The sequence below is a fragment of the Scleropages formosus genome, chromosome 17, assembly GCF_900964775.1.
Source record: "Scleropages formosus chromosome 17, fSclFor1.1, whole genome shotgun sequence".
Taxonomy (NCBI): domain Eukaryota; kingdom Metazoa; phylum Chordata; class Actinopteri; order Osteoglossiformes; family Osteoglossidae; genus Scleropages; species Scleropages formosus.
Genome location: NC_041822.1, coordinates 21,784,524 through 21,804,607, shown reverse-complemented (window position 1 = coordinate 21,804,607; position 20,084 = coordinate 21,784,524). Strand labels below are relative to the sequence as shown.

The window sequence follows — 20,084 nt, the reverse complement described above, 5'->3', positions numbered from 1 at the left end:
CTTGTGTACTTTCAGGATAAACTTTCAAATTGTTATATGTGCAGAAGTGCTGATGCCGCACTTTAACTTACGCTGTGCTTAGAAGTACGGTACGTGTACAGGAAAGTGTGCCCAGCTGGAGGACCCGGGTTCCCCACACATGTGCTGGGTTCGATATGCCTCAGTTTGATTGCATTGACTTTTTTTTTTTTTTTTCTGGACGCTCTTTCCAAAAAACAAATTTTATTGTCCCGAGTTACATCATTAAACTACTTCTCAAAGACGACGGCTTACGCTCGGGGAAAGCCGCAAGCGGAGCATCCTGTCCAGGTTGCTGAGATGTTTGCCTTGCAGAACAGCCCCTTCCCTCCTTCCTGTGCATTTGCGCTATCGGCTTTCTTCTCCCAACGTCTGATATGTCCCCTCCCAGCTCAAGTTGCATGTCACCGTTGCTTTTTTAAGGATGTATTCAGTATGTAAAGGCCTTGAGCTGAGAAACAAAAGCAAGACAAACGTGACGCAAGAGCTGTTATAAGAGATTCACGTGTGCGATTTGCATGTACTGTCAGTGATGCATTGACCGGCTCGCGCCTTTTATTTTGTCTAAATAAAGAAGCGACGGAGCGTCATTCTCCCGAATCACTTCCTTTTCATAACCATCTGGTCATTCTCTGAATGCTGTCCTCCCGCCTCCATTCTTACTCCACGGGGTGACTTATTCAAAAATAATCTGGGGTTAAAATTAGCCGGAGGCCTGCTTGCTATTAATAAGGCTCGAGTAACGTAAAGTGCGGGCACTTTCCCTCCGAACATCTCCCTTCTGTGTAAAGGAGCTCGAGTCTTTGCGAAAACGTTTGAACGTCTTCCGATAGATGATTCAGCATTGCTTGCCTGCTCTGAGAAGCTCAGTGTGGCTTTGGAGGGTTTTGAAGCCTGGAGACAGAAGGCTCAGGTTACACACAGGCCACATACTCTCCAAAAAAAAAAAAAAAAGAAAAAAAAGTTGCTGGAAGCCCCCAGGAGTGTTTTAACACCCCATCCCCGCCCCTTTGTGAAAATCCACTGCATTTTTTCCTGAGAGAAGCAGGGACACACACACACACACACACACACACACACACACACAGAGTGAATGCATACAACACACTGCGCTGCGCCTCTTGTTTTGCGCAAACTTGTCTTTACGCGCGCTCGGTTTACGCGAAGCCACCCGGACAGGACTTTTCCTCCCCGTGGACTCTCCGTACCTCCGCTGGAAACATGCTGTCGTGTTTTAACGGACCTCGCTGTCTCAAGTTGCGCTGAGGATTTTCTGCCCGTTAACACAAAGGATTTTGCACGGAAAAGCCTAGAATAACACAGAGCCGCCTTCATTTCCCGCGTCTTGGATTCATTTCACGCCTGTTGACCTCGATGCTGTAAAGTGAGAAAATGACCCTCCGCCGTTTCGAGCTGCGCCTCTTCGCGCTGCTGCTGTGCGCAAACGGGCTGCTCTCCGTGCGCCGGGCGCGGCAGGACCTCGTCCCCGCGGACAGCGCCGCCACCTTGGCCTTCGTGTTCGATGTCACGGGCTCCATGTACGACGACCTCCAGCAGGTGGTGGACGGAGCCTCGCGGATCCTGGAAAAGACTCTGAGTCGCAGAACGAGAGTGATCGAGAACTTCGTCTTGGTGCCCTTCCACGATCCAGGTGGGTTCCCTCGCTGGAGGGTGAAGTAAAGGAGATGGATAATAAAGGCGTGTACAGCACGTGTGTGTTTCTCTTACTCTTTATGTTATATTAATTGGCTGATCGAGATAGTGCACGCTGAATATTTATTGATATGAATGATCCACGCGGCACATTACACAGCAACTAAGAGGTGTCCAGGAAACCCCCAATGGAGGTGATCACTGTGACCTCACCGACAGGTGAGTAAAGGTGGTGGTGAGAAGGTGAGGATCCGTTCACACACCAGCGCTTCCAGCCCAGGGTGTGTGAAATGCACCCCTTCCCGCATTGACACTAGAGATCCGAATCACCAGGATCATGTTGGATGAACCCAGTGGTTGAATGGAAGAAGGAAACTGGAACCGTTGGCTGAGACACCCAGTAGCTTCCCGTGGTTCTTTTCGGTTCATTTCAGCTTTATTGCTGATCATCGAACAAGAGTTGAGGCGTGTTAAAATCCCTTAAATAACATTAACTGCGAGTTACGCCATGCTGTTCTAGGCTCCATCCTCATGACGGAGGGCCGGAGATCATTTGAGCGCTTGACCCGACATCAACGTCGGAACTACAAGCCCGTATTTTAAACAGCTCCATTAATTTAATTCTTCTCTCTAACCTTTTCGGTAAAGAAATACTACGATTGATTTTTAAATCTGCAGTGTTCTTTAGGCTTCATCTCATGTATGATATATAGATATTTTGAAGGCCACGCAGACTTCAACTGACTTGTTTTGTGAATGTCAATTTTTCGCACTACACATGTCCAATATATATGTCCATTTTTTTTGTTTTTTTTTGGTATTAGGTGGTTAAATAAAGCAAATGTAGAAACAGCTGCTCTAAAGCCCTCCAGTACCCTGGGAGGCAGGTAGCTCGACCTCTTCCTGGGATGCAATGTTTGTCCAGGCAGGGAGATTTTGGGGCTTTTCTGGGGAGTGGAGAATTCGGGTGGGGGTGGGTTTCCAAGTCATGAGTGGAAGCACATGCTGCCTGCCAGGGTGTAATTACCCCCCTCTCCTTCCCTCCAAACCCAACCCTATTAAGCCCCCTGCTAATGGAAGGGCTCTAGTCAGGAAGTCCTAGCGGGGGGGGGGGGGTTAACACGAATCTGCCCTCAAAAGCATCTCAGGGTTTGCTGGGATGCGCCCTTGGGGACCCTGTGGAACCACTGGGACTTTGGACAAAGTCTCCATCAGACAGATGTATCGGCAGCAGTAGAAAATGGATAGAGAACTGGAGAGGAAGCTGGTGTGCCGCCAATGACCCAGTGACCCCCTCACCGCACACCCATAGCCGCTCTCCGAGACTCAGGTCCTGCTTAACGCTCTCCTCTCCTCCAGGACACTGAGACCCCTTGATGGGCCGACTTTTGCACGGTTCCAGCTGTGCGCCTTCTCCTTGTTCCACGGTCCACTGTTGTGCACTCCCGTGAGGGTTAGGAAGGCCAACATTGACAGGAAGCAGTTCTCATCGCCAGGAGCCACTTCAGTGACCTTAGGACCTCAACCATGGTTTATGCAGAGTTCACACAAACTGACATGCACTGACCCAGTGTGCCCAAGCACACTAGTCGCTCCGAACACGATTCGACCGATTAAAGTCCATCCACTCCACTGCAGAGCGGAGGAACACAGCTGTTTCTGTGCGTGAAAAGATATCGGATCTTCCCGCTACAGCTGCCAGTGCAGGTTGGCACCAGGAAGCACATCCTGGCATGTTGGCAATGGGTCGAGTCCCTGGAGGCCAGGGAGACAGCAGTGACTGCATATGCTACTGGAACCACAGCAAGGTGGCACACTGCTGAGTGTGGACACGAGCCAAACGCCCTCACGACAATTTATACATCCTGAAGTAATATGCTTTATATGTGTTTTATGTATGGAGAAAGTTCCTAGAGTTCTGAAGGTTTACGAGATATGGAAAAGAAAAGAGGACAGCAGATAGTGTAGTGGTTAGATTTATCACGCAGTAATTTGCAGGTCCCAGGTGTGAATCCCTGCCCCTCTTTAATAGTAAGATTAGTCTGAGGTATACATGGGTAAATCATTGTAAAGCTGCTTGGACAAAAACTGGAGAACCTGGGAACATGAGGAGAAGGCAGAAAAAACCATTACTGGCTTGATGATGCTATTGTGTCTTCTATCCAGTGAGGTCACTTCTTGTTTTGCATTCACATTTATTTTTACATTCAGGCATTTGACAGCTGCTTTCCTCCAAAGTGATGTACATTTCAGAGAAAATACAATTTGTACATTACTTTAGAAGAAAGAGAGACATAGTTGCAAACATGTTATTCTTAAAGAAATCTAGTTTGTTCCGCTTTATGCGCCGATGTTCATCACACGAGTAGGTACACAAAACTCGGGATAGACTAATCCTGATCACCTTCCTACAATTTTTTTTTCTTTTTTTTTAAGGGTACACAAGCATTTGCATACAATACAGGAGTAGTGGCTGTGTAAAGGCTTATCTGGAGTATGATCATAAAGTTACGATGCATGAACATTTACACCATACATGAGCTGGAGAGATCTTGGGCAAAGTGGGTCCAGAAAAGGTGAGTTTTCAGACCCTTCTTGGATGTAGATAGAGTTTCAGCAGTTCTGAGTGAGAAGGGGAGGTCATTCCATCACAACGGAGCCAGAACAGAGAACCCCCGTGCTTTACCTTTCGTGCGCAGGACACCCAAGCGAGCAGAACTAGACAAGCCGAGAGGTCTGGTTGGGGTGTAGCGGTTGATCAAGTCTTTTAAATAGCTAGGAGCAGTTCTATTGATGCATTTGTAGGCAATAACCAGGGTCTTGTACAACAGATGAAGGGCTTCAGACACAGGCATATGATTATGATTATGAAGCACAGTTTGCTGGTGCGATAACCCTGATCTGATGATACACATCACTTGAGTGGTGTGCAAGAGATCTCAAAGATTTTGAGACCTTTCTTGAATGCCGAGATGGATCCATCATCTCTGAAGGACAGGGAGAATTCATTAGAGCAAATCCGGACCAAAACCGGGAATTGGAGGACTTTGGCTTTGGACTTCTTTTGAGTGAGACCACCAAGCAGCCCGAGGTGGAGGAGCTCAGAACTCTTGCAGGGTTTTAGGGAGTGACCAGGTCCTGGAGGTTTTGATCCTTTGACCGTCTTGTAAACTGCAATCAGTCTTGATCTTGATATTGGCAGCTACCAGAAGCCGGTGGAGTTAAACAAAGCAATGCTGCAAGCAATTAAAGTGTCTTCAACATTCTGTATCCTTAATATTATAATGACAGTTCAATTTATGCTAAGTGAAGATATGATGTATCGACCAGCTGTATAGCGACAGATAACAGGAATGGTGATACCTGCACCAGTGTTTTCTAATCTCCAAATTTTCCTCCCTATTCTCACTTTGATGAATGGTCCATTTACCTCGTGTTCTTTCTCGAGACGCTTCCCATAAAACAAGATCTCTACATGCTGTCGCCTGTAAGCTGCAGACTCTTGCGGCGATAACCCCTTGAAACCGGTACGCTGAGTGTGACAGAGTGATGGATTGTGGCCACAGCCCACTGCTAACAGCTCCCTCTGCATTGCAGACATTGGACCGGTATCCGTCACCACCGACCCGAAGCAGTTTCAGCGTGACCTTCAAGAGCTGTTTGTGCAGGTAGGCACCATCTTTGGTCTAGAGCTGAGCGTCCTGGGGGCTGCTGGTGGTGGGGAAGGAAGGGAAGGGAAGTGTTAGCATTAGGACCTAAGATTAGGTTTAGGGTAGGGTTTGGAATAGGGGTTAGAGTTAGGATCAGGAGTTACGGTTAGGAACAGAGGTTAGGGTTATGAATAAGGGTTACAGTTAGGAATGGGGGTAAGGTTAGGTTTGGGTTGGTTTTAAGGTTCCTGTAGCTGCCTGTAGCTTTGGGTTAGGGTTAGGATCAGGGGTTAAGATTAGGGTTGAGTTAGGGTTGGGGTTGGACTTTAGGATTGGTGTTGGGGTTAGGGTTAAGGTTTTAGTCTGAAGGTTCCTGTAGCTGCCTGTAGTTTTGGACAGGCATGTGTCATGTTGTCCTCCCATTTCTGGCTCTCCCTGCTCCTTCACAAGTTTCCCAGACAGTCTCCATGTTTTCCATGTTGTCAGATGAGTCACACATGCACACGTCTGTAGATATCTCGCCTGCGGAATCTGGTGGCCTGTTGTACGTCAACTTTTATGGAGGAAACGGCCTGTGTCTGAGTTTAGGGGTGAGGGGCAGTGGGTGCCGGTGAGGCACGTTTCTACTCCTCAGCGCCTGTTTTCCTGTAGATACCCTCAAATCTTCTTACACGTGTGTTTCCAGCTCTCTCTGTGACTGACAACATAAATCTTGCGGCGCACAGGGATGTTTATGGACTGCAGCGGCTGTAGCTACTTGAATTCCCAGGAGATTTTTTTTTTCTTTTTTTTGCCTTCTTTTCCAGTAAGTGTGTTCCAGAGTAATGTATTTCGCAGATCACCTACCCCCCCCCCCCCGTGTGAGTGGAACCTCTAGCAGGAACCACAGCAGACGAGCTCCCAGGATGCCCACTGATCCCAGCAATGAATGATTCCAATGAACCTTAATGTGTGAAATAGAAGGTGAATGTGTGAAAGTGGGTTTGAATGAGCACTCCCCAACCTTCCTTCCTCCAGGGCGGAGGAGACTGTCCTGAAATGAGCATTGGGGCCATCAAGAAGGCTCTGGAGGTGACCCTACCGGGCTCATTCATCTACGTCTTTACAGACGCCAGAGCCAAAGACTACCGCTTGAAACGGGATGTCCTGCAGCTGGTGCAGCTCCGGCAGTCGCAGGTTTGAGCTCTTTGTAGTGAGATTCCCAACTGCTAACACACACCTAATGCTAATATTGGTAATGAGTAGAAGATATCTAATTAAAACTCAGATAATGTGTATTTTTGGTTAGGAACTTGTTATACTGTATATGCTGTACCTTCAACAGGGAAAAATCTGAATGCGTCCACTGTTTGTCCTGTGCCCCAGGTGGTGTTTGTCCTGACAGGCGATTGCGGTGACCGTTCCCATCCTGGATACAGAGCCTATGAAGAGATTGCTGCCACCAGCTCTGGGCAGATCTTCCATCTGGACAAACAGCAGGTCAACGAGGTAAGACGTCGCAAGATCCCGATGTCGGGTTAGGGTTAGGGTTAGTGGTTAGTTGTTGGGGTTAGCATTAGGGTTAGGTCCACATTTCATAATGAGGAAGCACGATGTGTTGGATTATAAAATTTTCAATGGTCTAGCTTTTCACTTATAAAAAAGATTCCAGTTTTCCAGGAGCTAAAGCACTGAAGACAGTATAAGAAAACTAGAAGCCCTTTTCGGTGTTTTTTTTTTTTTCAAATATTGCCAAAACTGTGCAGAAAGAAGTGTTGAAGTGTTCAATGAGAAGGAACTGTTTCATTACCCTGATGAGTGAAGTTCCCAGGGCTTCGTGACTCAGACATGAAGGAGGACAGATCTTCCTCTAAGAGAGACACTGGTATCCCTCCTTGTCTACACAGGAGATGGCTGAGCTGCAGACGGCTGGGGGGAGGGTGGCTCGGGGGGGAGTGGAGGAAGGCATAGACCCCTTCGCTGTCTGAAAAGAGAGACTCCGTGGTGTGTGCGTGTGTACATTTACATCTCCCTATCTAGAGCTTTCAATCTGTTTCACAAATGCCTCCTGTCCGAGCCAATTGGAACAACCCCCCCCCCCCCATTGTCATTGTTCCATGGCTTGTAAAATAAAGACCCCTAAAATAGCATCGAGCCAGGAGAGCGCTTCCTCACCCTTAACAGGAAGCAATTTTCACATAGCACGCCTCCGCTGCCCCAGAGTGCCATCGGATCGCTCCTCGGCACCTCCGCGTTCAGCTGTGACGCAGCTGCGCCGCCGCCTTCTCAGCGTTCGCCGTAATTTGAGAGACATTGTTCCACTGACCTATATAAGTGAGTAGCACTGCTCCAAAGCCCACAGTCCACTCCTCTTCATGGCCACTTGGCCTTGTAGTGAAGCGCAGTGATTGATCCCTGCCATTTATTACCACTGGTGTAACACACTTCCCACTAGTTGGGTTATGGATATGGACTCTGGGTTCTGGTAATGCTCTTATTCAGGTTTAGCACAGCCCTTGGGATATACATGACCTGCTCGAACCTTGCTTTGTAATCTATAATTAATAAACTGCAGGCAAATAAAATATACAAAGTCCTCTGAGAAAGCAGGGAAGGAGGGATAACACAGGGCAGACGGAGTGCTTGTTTTATTGTATAAACCCCGGATATCATCAATTACACCCCCGCCCCGGCGCAGCTGCCCCTGACCTCATAGAGTTCTAGGTTCAGGGCCAGCTTTCTCACAACATTTCTCAATGTGCTTCCACTGAGGCTGCCTTGACAAGACAAAGTTGGTTCTGAACGGATTATAAACCTTCTGGAAAGTATTTATTAATGAGAACATATCCTTTGTTAGAATGGATATTTAAAAGTACATTTTTTACATTAATAAATGTCTTAAATAGTGCTGCTTGTGCCTCTTGTTCATGAAAGATTTTCCTATAAATAGTTTATTAACTTTGAGGTTTAGAACCGTTTATGGGGAATATTTTCATCTAAAATTACAGTATTTTAGAATGAGTGAGGAGCCCAGGCAATTAATGGCTCAAATATATGGCTTTAACTGTAATAATTTCTGAAATATTTTGAGCTGTTGAATTATGGGTAAGAATGCCCTGCCCAAGAAGACAAGCCATTCCGAGAGAGTTATTGTTATTTATTTGTTTGTATGACATCTTTGCATAAAGCTACTTACAGTGTTGGATTTGTACTCCAAGCTTATTAGACTGATTTGCCCATTAAGAGAGTTAAGAAAATTTACTGTACTAAATTAGGGTGTGGACTGCACCTCAGTCAAGGGCACTGCCCTGTGTATTATTGAATTTTGGACATCTATCCTTTATGGATGTTGGATAGAAGTCCAAGATTCAGTAATACACTCACACACAGGCTGAAACTTCTGGTACCAAGCAGGGCCACAGACACACCCAGGATGGGACACCAGTCCATCACAAGGTACCCCAAGCAGGACTTGAACCCAAGACCCACCAGAGGGCAGGACCTATCAAACCTGCTGTGCCACTGGGCCCAATAACACACACACACACACACACACACACACACACACACACACACACACACACACACACACACACACACATTTTCTGAACCGCTTGTCCCATACGGGGTCGCGGGGAACCAGAGCCTACCCAGCAGCACAGGGCGTAAGGCCAGAGGGGGAGAGGACACACCCAGGACGGGACACCAGTCCATCACAAGGCACCCCAAGCAGGACTCAAACCCCAGACCTACCAGAGAGCAGGACCGTGGTCCAACCCACTGCGCCACCGCACCCCTGGACCCAATAATATTGTGGTGGAATTGCAATAGTTAACGATTTAGCATTGACATTGCCCACTTGGTGCGTCGTCTGTCTCAATTTGTCTGTCCAGCTCAGGTGTTTAGACTTTGCCTTGAAGAGATTGAGAGGGACCCATGTGGTGGTGATAAAGGTTAATGACCAGGTTCCTCCAGCTATGTGCATTTTCATCCATCTGTGGACTGTGCTGGGTAGCTGCTGGTGGTGTATGCCTGAGAACATCTCCAAAGCTTCTTCTCATCCATCAGGCAGCTCTGAAAATCCCAGAGATTCTCTTTCTTACATCAAGGATCAGTTTTCCACATAGAGGCCTGCAGATTCTCAGCAGTCCCTAAGATCAGGGTCCAGCCATGTCCTGGGTGTACTTGAGGATGGTTGGAATGGTGGTCTACACAGGAGCTGCTCTGTTCCTCCCTCATCTTTTCCTTCCTCTCCTTCGGTCAGTTGAGGTCCGTGGCTGCAATCCTCTTTCTCTCTCCGAAATCGATTCTGGTCGGAGGCCGACGAGGGTCGGCAGGAAGCCGTTTCCTGCCGCACCAGGGAACGCCGCACATATGGCACCCATTACAGCTGTTTCTGGTTGTAAACCTAGAGAGGAACCAGCTGCTGTCCACGGCTGCCGGCCAGGCAAGGGGTGAGGGCAAGTCTGTCTTATTGAATTGTCAAACGGTCCGCTTGCTCCAGCTTGCATTATCATTAAAAGTGAAGTAAGACGTGTTAAACCATCCCCCGGCTCACCCCGCACTGACACAACTTTTTCCACTCGCTCTATTGACACAACAGCCCAACCGTAGGACAGTAATAAAGGGCTGCAGCAAATTCAAGAATGCAGCTACTTTCTCAACACCTGTTATTTTGCCAGACAATAAATTATTTACTTTGCCCTGTTTGCACTTGTTAACATTTATGTCGTAAAAATGAATGACTGTGTGACATTTTGCAATAAGATTTAGTACATGTTGCAGCGTTGCGATGTCATTCACGAAAGATGGCTCACATTGTTGATGATGTGTCGCCGGGGAGACGCTTGGCAACGCTTTGCGTCATTAGGAAAAAATTGTCCGAATTAATTTTGCTGTATGTGCAAATCCTGTATGTGAAATAACCAAACCGCTTGGGGTCGGTTCAGTCTACGGGTTTGGTGTTTGAGAAGAAAGCACCAGTTGTCCAAAAATCCCCCAGCAGCTGCTGCTTCATGGGGACAGTTTGCCATATGGCACAGAAAGAAAGGTTAAGCCATTCATTGCTGTAATTGACTCTGCATATTAAACAAATGAACGGCACTGAAGTCCTCCTGGGATGATTAGCAAGGGATTTTAGCCGTACTGTCTGTGCATCCGTCCAAGAGGGACAGAGACCTCCACCTTGTCATGGAGCCTGGAGCAGAGCACCGCCGATCTTGATGATGGACTGAGAGTTCTAGCCACGATGGGATTGTATACGACTGTATATATCAGGACACATGTTGCCTGCCACAGCTCAGCTGGCTCCTTTTACACTTGTTTACTGGAGGACATAGAAGATATCATAACAAAGAAGCGGTGCCAGATGATGATGCGCAGCTGGCTGCGATCAGCAGAACGTTGCTGCAAAGGTTCACGAGCAGATGAGAATATGTAATTCTCTGTTGCCCATCTCTGGGGTTAGTAGAGAGCCTGCTTTAAAAAAGCCCAAGAAGACTTTTCCATCCATCCATCCATCCATCCACCAACTGACCTATTTATCTGTCTTGCTATATATCTGCCTGCCTACCTACCTACCATTGGTCAGCATGCCACAGCTTTTCATCCCTTTTCCATCCTTGACAGGTTCTCAAGTGGGTGGAGGAAACTGTGCAAGCTATGAAGGTCCACCTGCTCTCCACAGACCATGAGAATGCAGAGGAGAATGAGTGGGACGTGCCCTTTGACCCCAATCTGAAGGAGGTCACGGTGTCACTCAGTGGGCCTGCTCCGCAGATCGAGCTGAAAGATCCCTTCGGTAAGTCATGCGATCTCCCTTTGCAACAGATAGGGGTTGTGTTTGTGTTGTTGTTACTGTTGCTTCTTTGATTACCTCAGTTGCCCATGTTGTTCTTCACTCACATACATTAAAATCTACAGTATGTTTTTACACCAGCACCTGTCTCAGGATTGCTGTCTTGCATGCATGTCCTCTGGTGTCTTTAAATGCAGAGAGCAGAACCCTGTTAACACACTGTTTGGTTTGAATCATGCATCCAGGGCGCCAAGTAGGAGAGGCCCAGGGCCTCCGAGAACTCCTTAATATTCCAAACTCTGCTCGTGTGGTGAACGTGAAGTACCCCCGACCTGGAACCTGGAAGCTTAAGGTTCTCAAAAGTCCGAATTTGAGATTTTTCGAATTACCTTGTCATGTCATTACGCCCTTTTACCACAGTGTTATACATTGATTTTGTCAAATGGGGGCTCGATAGAGAATGTCTCCTCTCTTCTCCAGGTGGGCTGCAGCGGGCGGCACACACTTAGGGTCACCGGGGTCAGCAACCTGGATTTCCGGGCGGGTTTCTCCACTGTGCCGGTGTCCGAGTTCAACAACACGCGGGAGCGCCCTGTTCAAGGTCCCTATTGGTCTCGGTTGCTATGGACATCTATGAGGAGAGCTGTATGTGTGTGACCGTGTACTCCTCCTCCACGTCCATCCACAGGTGTCCCAGCCCACGTCCTGCTGAAATGCACGGGTCTCGCCCCTCCGGGCTTCGTGAGCCAAGCGGAGTTGGTGTCTGCTGCCGGACGCTCCTTGCGGTCCTTCCCCATCCCTGTGCCTGCAGACAGGGGTAGTCGAGGGCTCTGGAACATCCCGGAGTTTCGCACCCCCGCCGAGCCGTTCTTCATCAGAGTGTCTGGCAGGGATGCTGACGGCTATAGGTTCCAGAGGCTGTCCAGCGTCTCCTACACAAACCTCATTCCAGGCAGGATCCTGTCTGCTAACAGTCCCGACTGTCCGCTCGGTAACTCGCTGCACCTCAACCACCATCTCCGCACATTGACAGCTGACACTCCTTTACCTGTCTGTCCCTCCAGGGCCCCCGCTAGTGAGCATGCCCAGTATGACCACAGGCTTCTATATGCAGCCTGCAGTGGTTGCGTGTTCTGTGGAGAGCGACATCCCCTATAGGCTGAGGATCTCGAGGAGCGAGGTCAGGCTGCTGGAGGACGAATCTGTCCAGTAGGTCTATTCATTGAGTCAGACTGATCCACATGACCTGTCCTTTCATGAACTGAAACCTTGCACCAATTTTTAATTTATAAATGTATCTTCATGGGTCCCATAATAATCATTAAGGTTATTCAATCACAAACTCTTCAGTTACAGTGCTGACTATAGGAAAACCCGGGCTGTTGCAAACGCCAAGTTCAGAATTCACCGTACCGTTAAAGGTCCATTCCTCCTATCTCCTCCTACCCTGCCAGTCGGAACTGCCTGCTTGCATTTCAGGTCTTCTGGCAAAGCATTGTGGGAAATCCCACATGCCTCCGCAGAGGACGAGGGCCTGTATGAGTGCGTGGCAGAGAGCAGCGCGGGGCAGGGACGGGCTGAGACTCGGCTGATAATAAGAGGTGACTGGCAGGCGCGATCGGCAATGTTAGTGACTGACCATTAAGCTGACCGTTAGGACACTTCACAAGAGTCACAGTCTATGGCCTCATGGACTGTATTGCTTCTTTCTCTTTGCTAATTATTCAAAATAGTGTCTGTAAAATAAAACATGTACTCAGCATTTAAAGATAAATATTTCCCCATACTTTTAATTAGTTTCTGCGATATATTTAAGGGAAAATTCACCTGTGCCTTATCAGTAATACATTTATCTGACACTTTTCTCCAAAGGAACTTAGTGTTTTTTAAAGTTACAATTATTAACTCATTTAAACAGCTGGGCAATTTTTCTTTTTACTGGAGCAATTTTAGAGTAAGTACCTTGTTCAAGAGTACTACAGCCAGAGATGGGGATCAAACCTGCAACCTTTGGAGCTAAAGGCAGGAGCTCTAGCCATTATGCCACCAGCTGTCCCTGTTAATAATGCACTGTCCCTGTTTTGTAATACAGCAATAGATCATTTTAACTCCGAGAGAAAGTTGGTATGTAAATCATTATAGAGATGCCAATTTCTTTGTATTCCAATGTCCAACTACAGAGCCTCCTCCAGTGCTTACGCCCCCTGGCAACGTGACCTCGCTGCCAGGTTCGCGGGCAGTGCTCACCTGCCTGGTGGAAGGCTTCATGCGGCACAACTTGACGTGGCGCCGGGCAGGGCGTGGCCTGGGGCAGGCAGCAAGCACAGGGAGGGTGCGGATGCTGCGGAACTCCTCCCTGGAGATCGCCGCCGTCGGGCCCCAGGACGCAGGGGAGTACCAGTGCGTGGCCACTAACACCCAAGGGGAGAGCAGAGCCACGGTGTGGCTTTTTGTCCCAGGTGAGACCTGGGCCCAGGTGTGATATTGGACCCAGATGCTTGTGAAACCTTCTCTAAGGCCCAGCTGGGCTGATTCCTTTCCCCAGAGGCCCCATCTGTGATGGTTACCCCCCAGAGCCAGAGTTTCTCCCACGGAGCAGAGGTTAGCTTCAACTGCACGGCATTGGGATCTCCCAGTCCGCAGGTGTTCTGGAGTCGTAGAAACGTGTTCCTCACGAACAGGCACAGGTGCGGAACTTTCTCATCCACTTCCTGACCCAATCCAGATCAAACAATTATTCCATTTAAAATCAAGCTGTCCTTTCTAATTTAAAACGTCTATTTGCCGACATAGAGAAGTTGTAGTGATTCAGTTTATCGAGAACCTTATGTATTGGTGAATTACTCATAGTGTCTAAGTGAATCTGTGTGTGTGTGAGATTGTCCTGCGTTGAAGTGACTTCTCATCCAGAGTTTAGCATGCTTCATGCCTTATGCTTCTGGCATAGGCTCTAGACCACAACAACCCTGCATTTGTTTTTAATAAATGAAGGCATGAATAAATGAACTAAAGTAACTTATGTTAAGAAGCTCTTACTCTTTTACGTCGTTTACTTCTATGTGTGAATAAAAATGCCATGCAGAAAAGTATAAATTTGTGCCCATGGAAATTCTGCCTTTTTTCTTGTACCATGCAGAGTGTCTGTGTCTAAACATGGAACCCTGATCATCAGAGGGGCCACCCCAGAGGATGCTGGGAACTACACCTGCCTGGCATCCAATTATGCCGGAACAGCCATGCAAACAGTCTCCCTTGGTTATGCAGGTGGGTCCGGAGCATCGCATCGCTAGGCTAGCAGGGATCCACCTGAGTTTTGCACCCCCTGGTCAGTCAGGGGGCTCCAGGGCGAGCGGTGGTCCGACCACACGTGGCAGCATCTTGGTGCTTTATTATTTTCAACGCTCTTGAACTAACATGTCTCCCAAGACCTGGTTAGAAGCCTACAGTTTCCCCCATTACACTGACCAACAAATTTAATCTTGCAGGTCAACAAAAACAGTTAATTTTTTACAAACCCTGAGTTCAAAAATAAAATCCAAACTGTATTACAATTTTTTTCAGGGATTAAAATTTTTTCTCAAGAAAATTACTGAAAATCTCATATTGTTTACATTTTAAACATTATCTAACACAGAACATGTCCTTTAATAAACTGAAGCATATCAAAAATAAATATGTCAAAAATGCTCCGTCATGTGAAATCTATTCTAAATATCTGAGTAGAGGCATGAAAATACTCAGTGTTTCCTCCATTAAGAATAGAATATTTCTAGAAGCCTTGGATTCTCCGATTTCTTTCCAGCAATAGTCTATGGGCATGTTTGTTGACCATCTATGTGTCTTTTCTTCTTGTCAGAAATGTCTCAATGGAATCTGTCTCAATGTCATCGTTCACGGCGCCCAGATTGGGCTAAAAGAGGTCCCAACAAGAATGTCAAAGTGGATCTTCAGTGACATATTGCACCCCATAGTTTTATGTGTTTCAGCCATGCAGTATATTTTGTTACCACAAGATGTACCGCTCCAACTTCATTCATTTGCATATAATATAAAATCTTTAGGTGATAATTAAGAATGGCTTTCAAAATAAGTTCTTTTGATTCCAGAACAATCGCATGTATTTGTGTTGTAGCATAATTCTGTGATGTGTGGTGTTATCTGTCACTGTTATTCATTCATGAGTTTTGTGTGGTTGGCTTCTTGGCTTGAGGCCCAATGTCACATTGGCTCTTTTACCCTTGCCCAGATCATTTGAGAACTTTCAGTCAAGCTGAAGTTCTAACATGGTCAAGTTTTACGTTATTCCAATGACTTGGTTCCACTTTTCAGACCAAAGGCCTAAAGAAGGTACATAGCAGAGGTCCTGTCTCAGTCTACAACCTTGCCGTCTTTCCCCAGAGCCCCCCAGTGTCTTGGCCGTGAGACGAACTGTCCTTGTGGCCAGCGGGGATGATGCTACCCTAGAGTGTCACACCACTGGGGTCCCACCACCTCTGGTATCTTGGTTCAAAGGTGAGGTCATTTTGGGCTCCCGTAGAGCCGCAACACATTGAATTGTTGCACTAGGTCTTGCATCTAGTGCAGTGAAGGGCCACCAGTAGGGTGATGAGGTGATTAGTGGCCCTGCCTTTGAATTTGAAGGACTCAGGTTTAAATCCCATTTTTTATACACAATATCTATGGTATTGTAGTACCATGTTGGCTGTCAAAGAAGAAAGGTCATGTTGAATGTTTGTGTGTCCAGATGACCTTCCAGTTGGGTCGCTGCCCTTGGCCAAGCAGGATGGGAATCTTGCCACCCTACGGCTGCCCAGGGTCCAGGAGGTGGATGCAGGACAGTACAGCTGTGTGGCCAGCAGTTTGGCAGGAACATCCAGCGCCGTGGTCTTTTTGGAGGTTGGAGGTTAGTGTTGTTGTACTCCCTGCCCGTGGTCAATGGCTGTGGAACTGCACTCGAGATGTAAATGAGGCAGAGCCTCCCAAATCCTCACACATTCCTATTCTCCTCACAGTTGCCCCCCAGTTCTCAGTCCACCCGCAGGATGTCACCGTAAACGTGGGGGAGAACGTGACCTTGCCTTGCTCCGCTCGTGGTTTTCCGGTCCCCAGGGTAGCATGGAGTCGTGCCGATGGCCAGTTGGTCTTCACCAGGCCTGACGGTCACACCAGTGCTGTTCAGGTGGATACGGGGTCCCTTCTGATCCATAGTGAGTTTTCATTCTTCATTAAACTGTGACCATCAACAGAGTCTTCCTGACTCCAGCGCACCTCAACAGTTTGCCACTGATTGGAGTAGGAGTCCCTCTTGTTGATGGACAAAATGACACAATGTAGGAGAAAACCTCTAACCTGCTATCAAAGCTCAGCTCAGTTGTTTGCCAAGAGAGTGAATTAATGGACAGGAGGATGGGAATGAGACAGGGTATGCTGGGTGTCCAATGGACACGCCAAGGTCCTAAAGGTGTCTGTAGAGTCTGAGTCCTCTAGTGGATCTGCCTTGTGCTACTGACAGAGTGTGTGTGAGAAAAGTGGAACATTGTAAAGAAAGTTCTGCAAAAAGCCTGAAAAACAGTATTTATTATTCAAGATGTTCTTTAGTTTAAAACTTTCTAAACCCAAATGGATATTCATTTTGTCTCCTCTGAAAGGCCGAGCCACTTGGAGTCTTGCAGCATGTATTTGGATGAGCACGACTCTGCCGTCGGCAGGATTGAGAGCTCTTTGCAGATAGTTCACCGCCTTAAACATTTATAGGCACAAACGTTTTTGCGGGAAGGCTGGCTTTTTGCGCTGGACACTGAGGCTCCGTTGCCGCTCCATCACGCAGTTTGCTGTTATCGCTAGTATTCCTGACAAATAAGAAGCCACTAGGATCAGTTGACCCCCATCCTTGCCTCCCCTAACCCAGCACTGAGTCACTGAAATTCCCTGCAGGTGCGTGGTTGGACGATGAAGGCCTGTACATCTGCAAGGCCCACAACCAGTTTGGATCCATACAGGCCGAGGCCCGGCTGTCTGTCACCGGATTGGGTCAGTACCTCTCCTTCATTGCAGACATACAGGTTATACAGATTCTACTGTCCGTAAGTAGGCATCTTTTTACAATTTTTTCAGAAGTATTTACTCCTCTCCATTTTTTGTACCTTTTTTTATTCTAGGCTTACTTCAGAACTGATTTTTTTTTTTTGCCTTCAAACAACACACAATACCTCATAACGACAAAGTGAAAACAGTGTTTTTTTTGTCATTTCTTTAAAAAAAAACTGAAATCTCCCATTTTGACAAGTATTCAGACCCGTTACTGTCACACTACAAACTGAGCTCAGAGGCATTCTCATTTTTTTAATCATCTTTGAAATGTCTCTAGGATTTTATTATAGCCCACCTGTAGCAAAAAAAAAAAATTAAAAAAATCTGTTCAGTCCACTGTGAAACAAGTCTATGACTCAACAAAGTGTAGAGGTGGTGGAGAGGTGTGAATACTTTCTGAAGGCACTGTGCATCTTGCTACACATCAGAACATTCAGATAGTTTTTCCTGTTCTCCACCTCCACTGTGGTTCATTCTCTTACACTGTCAGTATGCCTGGTCCACAGAGCCCCCTCTTTTGGCTCAAGGTGCAACATTACTCACCACTGTGATTGGTCAGTCACTGTCCATTCCTTGCATGCTTCTGGATGGTATTCCGCTACCGGAAAGGCAGTGGGAACGCAATGGAAAGCAGGTAAGGTGCTGGTGAGAATTTACTCTGAAGATGATACTGAGTTGCTGTAGCTTCTGCAGCTCTAAGACCCGTGTATGAATGCTACCCTTCGCAGGTGCAGTTTAACAACAGGATCTTCCCCCGGAGTGATGGCAGCCTGCATATCAACAAGGCCGTCCCAGGGGATGCAGGGGTCTATGTCTGTACTGCGATCAACGTGGCAGGATCAGTGAACATATCCATTACCGTCCAAGTACATGGTGAGCAGAAGTGGTCGCTCTGGGTTTTGGATGCTTTGCAGAGCTAATAATTGGCCAATGTTGGGCCTGCAGGTGGTGTAGTGGTTAGAGCTGCTACCCAAAATCAAATCACACCTGCTAGTATCTATTGGAGTTAATATTTTTTTCAGATAATTTGAGGTTCTTTGGAGTCTCAATAATGAGGCACAGTATGGCTTAAAAATGGTTATTACCTCAGATTCTGCATAATCTCACCAGATGTTATCGATCACAGCCGCTGGCATCAGAACATCTCTTTACAGTCTTTTTATACCCCCCAACTCTCTATTATCTACTTATACTGTAACAGAGGTCATCCAAGGACTCCTCAACAGAAGTGTGTTCTTTCTAGAAATTTCTGTAGCAAACCGTCACAACTACCAAAGAAAATAAAAAAACATACAAGTAAGAATGAAGTAAAACAACGAAAGACATGAATGAATATTATATGATGAACAATACAATTAATAATAATTAAAGATGAATCACAATGATTTAGTAATGGGTAAATGTACTCCAATATACCCTTGAGCAAATTTCTAACCCAAATCATTCTTGTAAAACTTGCTGTATAAATCGCTAAATAATTGTCCGCAGTTTAATATTGTAAGTCACTTTGGAGAAAAGAGTCAGATAAATGAATAAAGTGACCAAGACCTGTAGATAATGGAAACACAGTATGTGCTGGAAACTACTGTTCTTAGTTCTTAGTAATGAGTTATAAACCAATTAGCACAAACACAGCTAAAACCCAACTGTAGTAAAGTCCCATGATTTTCATAATGACCTCCGGCTCTGGCCCACATTCTCAGTTCCCCCAGAGATCAAGCCCGGCCCACTGCATTACATCGCCAACGAGGGCGAGTCCATCATCCTGTCCTGTGAGGCCAGCGGACACCCCAGCCCAGAAGTCGCCTGGTCCAAGGTAGGACGCTTCCTGTCACTCAGCAGTGTAATTTCGCTAACTGAACATTTTGGCCGATCTTGTGAAGCCCCGCAGTGACAAATTGCCTGTCAGAGACTCCAATTCTGTCTAATGGAGCCTGTTGGGGCGCGGAGGCATGGGGCAGCCGATGGGATAGTTATACATTCTGTTTCAATCCATACTCTCTGTTTCCTGATTTATTGCCCCGGGGGCGGTCAGAATTGTTCTCTAATCTAAAGTAACCCAATTGTGCCCATTTAGCCGGCGTGCAGGTCTAGCTGCCTATTCCTCTGTTACAGTGCCAGGGTTGTTTCCGAAGATGTGTATCCAGCCTACTATCCCACACGTTGCCTATCTGCCCCCGTTGGGACGGTGTAAATATCTTTCCACATGAAAGTGAGACTGGAAAAGCCATCTAGTTTTCAAACAAGGATTAGGGAACAAGCCAAGGTGGTGGGGTGAGCTATGCTGAACCTTTGACCTGATGTCTCGGTGATGAATAGCCAGAGATGCCTCCCCCCATCCGTCTACGTGCCTGAAGTACAGATATAGATCTGTGTGTATGTAAGTGAACCTTTACATACCTGGGTTGTATCTTTCTTCACCCCCCTCAGGGACGGGAGACGTTGCCGAGGTTCGGGCCGAGCGCGGACGGCGAGCTTCATATCCCCAGCCCTAGAGCGGAGGACGCTGGTGTGTACGTGTGCACGGCCTCCAGCCCGGCAGGGTTTGCTAGCCGGGAGACGCAGCTCAGCGTGAACAGTAAGACTGGGGGGGGTGTTGCCTGGGGAAACATGGGAGTCGCCAGGGTGGTGAGGGTTAAGACTAACCTTTTGTCTTATTAACAGCAAAGCCAGTAATTGTAGACAGAGGTGGACCAGACGCTACAGTCACAGTAACTGCTGACGTGGGGTCAGAGGTCATCCTTCCCTGTGAGGTCCAGGGCAGTCCTACTCCTCTGGTGACATGGATCCGAGACGGCCGCCCCATCCCTGTGGTCTCAACGTGGTAAGTTGGGTGTGATGTCACCTTTGAAAATGCACTGATTGGTCCAGCACATCCCCACCATTATTCCATCCAT

The 20,084-nt window shown here is 47.2% G+C and overlaps 1 protein-coding gene across 1 annotated transcript in view; it reads left to right on the top strand.

The window, feature by feature from the left end:
- Nucleotides 1-1,410: 1,410 nt before the first annotated feature.
- The window catches only part of hmcn2 (hemicentin 2), a 63,559-nt gene continuing 44,885 nt past the window's right edge, over nucleotides 1,411-20,084 (top strand). Inside the window, exons 1-22 of the mRNA XM_029259725.1 lie at nucleotides 1,411-1,669; nucleotides 5,269-5,339; nucleotides 6,339-6,497; nucleotides 6,687-6,809; nucleotides 10,929-11,100; nucleotides 11,343-11,449; nucleotides 11,578-11,698; nucleotides 11,786-12,049; nucleotides 12,162-12,306; nucleotides 12,577-12,698; nucleotides 13,278-13,556; nucleotides 13,643-13,784; nucleotides 14,234-14,361; nucleotides 15,496-15,609; nucleotides 15,842-16,000; nucleotides 16,110-16,304; nucleotides 17,032-17,127; nucleotides 17,694-17,821; nucleotides 17,916-18,060; nucleotides 18,891-19,003; nucleotides 19,618-19,765; nucleotides 19,852-20,011. Coding sequence (XP_029115558.1) covers nucleotides 1,411-1,669; nucleotides 5,269-5,339; nucleotides 6,339-6,497; nucleotides 6,687-6,809; nucleotides 10,929-11,100; nucleotides 11,343-11,449; nucleotides 11,578-11,698; nucleotides 11,786-12,049; nucleotides 12,162-12,306; nucleotides 12,577-12,698; nucleotides 13,278-13,556; nucleotides 13,643-13,784; nucleotides 14,234-14,361; nucleotides 15,496-15,609; nucleotides 15,842-16,000; nucleotides 16,110-16,304; nucleotides 17,032-17,127; nucleotides 17,694-17,821; nucleotides 17,916-18,060; nucleotides 18,891-19,003; nucleotides 19,618-19,765; nucleotides 19,852-20,011 — 3,350 coding nt within the window. The remainder of the gene's footprint in view (nucleotides 1,670-5,268; nucleotides 5,340-6,338; nucleotides 6,498-6,686; nucleotides 6,810-10,928; nucleotides 11,101-11,342; nucleotides 11,450-11,577; nucleotides 11,699-11,785; nucleotides 12,050-12,161; nucleotides 12,307-12,576; nucleotides 12,699-13,277; nucleotides 13,557-13,642; nucleotides 13,785-14,233; nucleotides 14,362-15,495; nucleotides 15,610-15,841; nucleotides 16,001-16,109; nucleotides 16,305-17,031; nucleotides 17,128-17,693; nucleotides 17,822-17,915; nucleotides 18,061-18,890; nucleotides 19,004-19,617; nucleotides 19,766-19,851; nucleotides 20,012-20,084) is intronic.